This window comes from Fulmarus glacialis, unplaced genomic scaffold (genome assembly GCF_000690835.1).
Source record: "Fulmarus glacialis isolate BGI_N327 unplaced genomic scaffold, ASM69083v1 scaffold16827, whole genome shotgun sequence".
NCBI lineage: Eukaryota > Metazoa > Chordata > Aves > Procellariiformes > Procellariidae > Fulmarus > Fulmarus glacialis.
Genome location: NW_009225350.1, coordinates 62212 through 66794, shown reverse-complemented (window position 1 = coordinate 66794; position 4583 = coordinate 62212). Strand labels below are relative to the sequence as shown.

Here is a 4583-nt window from a genome sequence, read left to right as displayed (position 1 = left end):
GGCATTCCTCTCCAATTTATCTCTGCAAGGCTCCCTGAGCTCTTCCGTACCTGTGTGAAATCCCAGAACCTCTGTGCTGGCCTCAGGACATCTTCGCACTTCTTCAGAGTTGGTGTCCTGCCCTTCCCGTCGTCAACGAGGCATTTGGAGTCAGGCAGAAAGGCCGTGGAGCCCAGCGGCCCCAGCTGCAGGACGCCTTCCGAGCTGTAGCGGACAAGCTGGGGAAGAATCATAGAATAGTTTGGGTTAGAAGGGACCTTTAAAGGTCATCTAGTCCAACCTACTGCCATGGGCAGAGACACCTTCAGCTAAATCAGGTTGCTCAGAGCCCCGTCCAACGTGACCTTGAATGTTCCCAGGGATGGGGCATCTACCACCTCTCTGGGCAACCTGTGCCAGTGTTTCACCACCCTCATCATAAAAAATTTCTTCCTTCTATCTAGTCTGAATCTCCCCTCTTTTAGTTTAAAACCATTCTCCCTTCTCCTGTCGCAGCAGGCCCTGCTAAAAAGTTTGTCCCCACAAAGGGACAAGGGAAGGGAAAGGAAAGAAGGGAAGACTTTAACCGCAGCCCCAGGGACCCCAGTGTGGGGACACAAAGCTGACCTGCAGCTGCCTTCCCTGCTGGCTTCTGCCCCAGGTGCAGGAGTCCTTTGTCCTGCTGCGTGTTGGGACCTTCCCGCTCTGGCACGCACTGCTCAAGGGCAAAGCTTGGGAAACTTGTTTTCCCAACATAGAGTCTCTAGTAGGACACAATATTCCCTTCTTTCACACCTCTGCTCCCCACCATTCCCTACCCGCTATTTCACTGCAAAAGGGCAATCAAGGAAGTGAAGTAATCAATATGTAAATCATACCCACTCAGCAGGAGTTGATTTAACAAGGACACAATGTCAATTTGCCGTGCAGTTTGTTCTTAAGAGCTCTGTTAGAGGCTATTGATAGCAACAAGTCTAATTAGCTTTTGTAAATAAATGTTACCGAAAAAAATCCAACCATGCAACCCGTGTCCAAAAATATGAGAGGAAAAAAGAAATCATGAGGGAAATAGCAGCGACTTTGCTAACATATGCTTCAGGCCTACACAATAAAGAATCACACAGTTTTGTGTGAGGCTTAACTGTTCTGCAATTTAGTGATGTGGTAAATGCTACTGGCTGTAATTAGAGGCTTCAGGTGAGGGCTATTTATTATTTTAAAGGGCTTTTTTTTTTAATAAAAAAAACTTAAGCAGGCACAATCATTCACATTAATTTTTACAGGAGTGTAATTTTTTTTTTAACCTTGTATTTTAAGTGATGATTTCACTTGCCTCAAGTCATTCACAATAAAATGGCCCTCAAGGGAAAAAAAAAATCCGTATGTAGAAGGCGAGGTAAAAAAATGGGTCTCTTGTAATCTAAGTGTGCCAGAATATATTTTATTACATTAATGTTGGACCAAGGGAAAATATTTAAAGACAAAGAATATCTGCAGGTGGCTCTTGTTGATCAGGACTAATTGTCACAATAGAAATATGTGATGGAAGAGAACTGTTTTGCTGTGTTCACAGCAGCCTTTTTCTGCAAGCAGAGGGTGGCAGCCCGTTTGCTACATTTTGGGTCAGGGAGGAGGGTGACGCTGCTCCGTCTCTGAGCGCTACGGGCTCGCTGGGCCGGCCCGGCCTCCGGCACAGCCTGCGTGGGAAGGGACACAGCCAGCGCGGAGCCTGCGGATCCTGCGGGAGCAGGCAGCAGACGTAAACCCACATCTCAAGGCACTGGAGGAGAAAAAAAAAAAATGCTTTTCCTAGGGGACCTTGGAAAGTTTCTTGCAACCCAAGAAGCCACTGAAGAACTGCTGGATGACAGCAGGCTTGAAGAACGCAATCTTGATGAAGGAAGGTTGATTTCAAACCCTTTATTCTGCCTCTTCCAGATCTGATTTTTCTCTGCTACAATTTGTTTCACTCTGTATTCTAATAAAGCCTCAAAGCCTTCAGGGTGGTTTTAGGATACTCGTTTAGCAGGAAAAGGGGCTCTGTCAGCTCACTCTATCATATTGCACAGAGATAACTATGATAGCGATGGAGTCCTCATTTATAAGCTGCTAAAATTAATAAGTAATCCCCTTAATTACTGCTACTTTCTAGATAGTTGACGGAGAGCCTATTGAGAGAGATTTCAAAGCACATTAAAGGGAAAATGCACAATGTTAATTTGGCAGCAGGCCAATACATCAAATCAGACGTATCTACTTCTCACTTCTTCTGTGTTTAAATCCAGAATCATTACGCCAGCGTAACATTTTGCCCTTCTTACCCTAGAAGTAGTCAAGCGCAACACCGAGGTGCCAAAAGACTGCAAAATGGAGTCAGCTACATGGCTTATATGCTGTGAGGCAGGATGCTGCAGGGTGAAGATCTGAGCCACCGAAGAAATGCAATTATCACCCAGGAAATTCACTGCCTGTCGGGTCTTATTGCTGTTACACGGCTGAAATTACTTAACAAGAAAGGGAAGGAAGGTCAGAAGTGCCTGCCATTGATTGGATGCTACTGGCCAGTGCATGAGATATCATTAAGAGTCAATCAAAAAACCTCGAATTAGAGTCTAGCTTTCCACAGCCATCCTTATTAACATCAGAAGAATCATGCTGTGAAGAATCATATCTTGCTGGTGGTAAAAAGAGCATGGTCGACTCACTCCCAGACCAGATGCCCTTTGACAAACTGTTCATTTTCCCACCTGCCACTTCTGTTCAGAGCAACCATGTGAAGCGCAGAGTTAGAACAGAGCCTACATCAGAGAAAGCAGAGGGATAACCACATGAGGATTCTCCTTGGTATGAACAATGTCATTGTCGAGGCACTGCCTATACACACTAAATCCAGATGCTTTTTTTTTGCCTTTCACTATAAGGGTATTGGGGACATAAGTAAAAGAAGCTCAAGCAAGCAACGTGATTCAAAATATGAATGGACTGCCAGCTCGGACAAATTAACTTCCTTTTTCCCATATAAAGGAGGGGGAAAAAAAAGCTCACAACATTTTTTTTTTTTTAAAGTAAAACTTTTTTTTAAAGTAAAACCTGTCTGTGTATTTCACACATCTCTTATCTAATGGGTACTCAGCAGAGTTCAAATGAACTGCAGGCATGGCTGAAACCTACACTGACTGGGAAATGTGTTCGTCTCGCAGTCTCCCTTATACTTCTCCAGGTCCCAAAATACCACCTGGCAACCTGGTTGGCCTTGCCTGATCTAGATAATCAGAACCACTGTTTATAATGGGCTACCTGCTCTGCAGTGTAGGTTCAATTTTCCCTGTGGTTTAAGATGAGTAGCATTTTCTGTACCGATATTAAAATGGTTTAAAGTATTCTTTGTCTTTAGAATCTCAATAGCCAGAATTGCATGTGCTCTGCATCGCAGGAGCTATGTGTTTGGGAAAGACATTGTTATACAGAAGCCTGTCAAGCAGAAAGTACCATTTCTGATTAGGCCTTAGAAGTGGAAGATACACTGACTCTATTATAAACTATCTCCAATATTGAAAGTGGCAGTTGTGTGACAGCTCAACAGAGTCAGAGATGGCTCAGTGCAGGAAACTGATATCTATGCAATGATGAGACAAATGGAACATTATGGGCTTAATTTTCCTGAATCTGTACTTTCTGCCAAGAGTTCAACAGTCATAAATACTTAGGCTTATCCTAAAACAAAATAAAATTCTAAAAAAACACCCACAAACAATTATCTCGGTTCAGACCACATTACATAGTAAAGCTTTCATGCCTGCTTCTGCAAAATCAGACCAGAAATTAAGGTTCACGAGACCACTATACGATTAATAACATCTCCCTCCAAAGATTTCGTATCATAACTTCCTAGAGGTAATATAAACTGTGAAAATAAAATAAGCATTAAAATAAGTTGCTTATTACTGTAGACTAGAAAGCAGAAACTGGGATACAGAGTCAATGAAATAGTGAAAATTACACCTGCTGCGTTCAAATTTGATCTTAAGTGCCACTACCATACTGAAAAAAAAAAACCCCTCTGAATTTGCATTACAACTGTGGGCATGATATATCACGTCAAATCCATTCCCAGTGCCAGACAACCAAAATCAAATCACAAAGTCCCCTTTATTAAGGAATATTCAATCCCGTTCATTAAAAAAATAAAAAAGTCTGTGCAAGTCTTGATGGACTGAGAGCCTTAGGTATCAACATATTCCCATGGCAAGCTGCACAACAGAAACAGAGTTTTATACGTCACATGAGGATGGACCGTCGCTCAGTTTTTCTCTTTTATCTGAGAAGAGCTGAAGGATCCACATAAAGAACACTGAAGCCAAGCGCTCTATTAAATACTCCAAGATCTAATCCTGATACTATCTGCTGTACCTATGATAACATAAGATACTTTTTCCTTCAACATTCAGAAATCTGAGCAGAATGGAAAAGATGTCAAAGGTTGTTTATCAAAGCCACCACATCTGGTTCAAAAACAGTGAGTGGTGCTGCCTATGGCAGGGGCCCGGAGCGGAGCGTCAATGTGATAAGTAAATGCCAGTTTTCAGCTGAAGGATTTGACTTCA

At 42.7% G+C, this 4583-nt stretch overlaps 1 protein-coding gene across 1 annotated transcript in view; it reads right to left on the bottom strand.

Moving 5' to 3' along the window:
- Positions 1-4583, bottom strand: part of LOC104080165 (polypeptide N-acetylgalactosaminyltransferase 9) — a 16363-nt gene that overhangs the window by 1017 nt on the left and 10763 nt on the right. The window contains exon 4 of the mRNA XM_009582462.1: positions 51-218. Coding sequence (XP_009580757.1) covers positions 51-218 — 168 coding nt within the window. The remainder of the gene's footprint in view (positions 1-50; positions 219-4583) is intronic.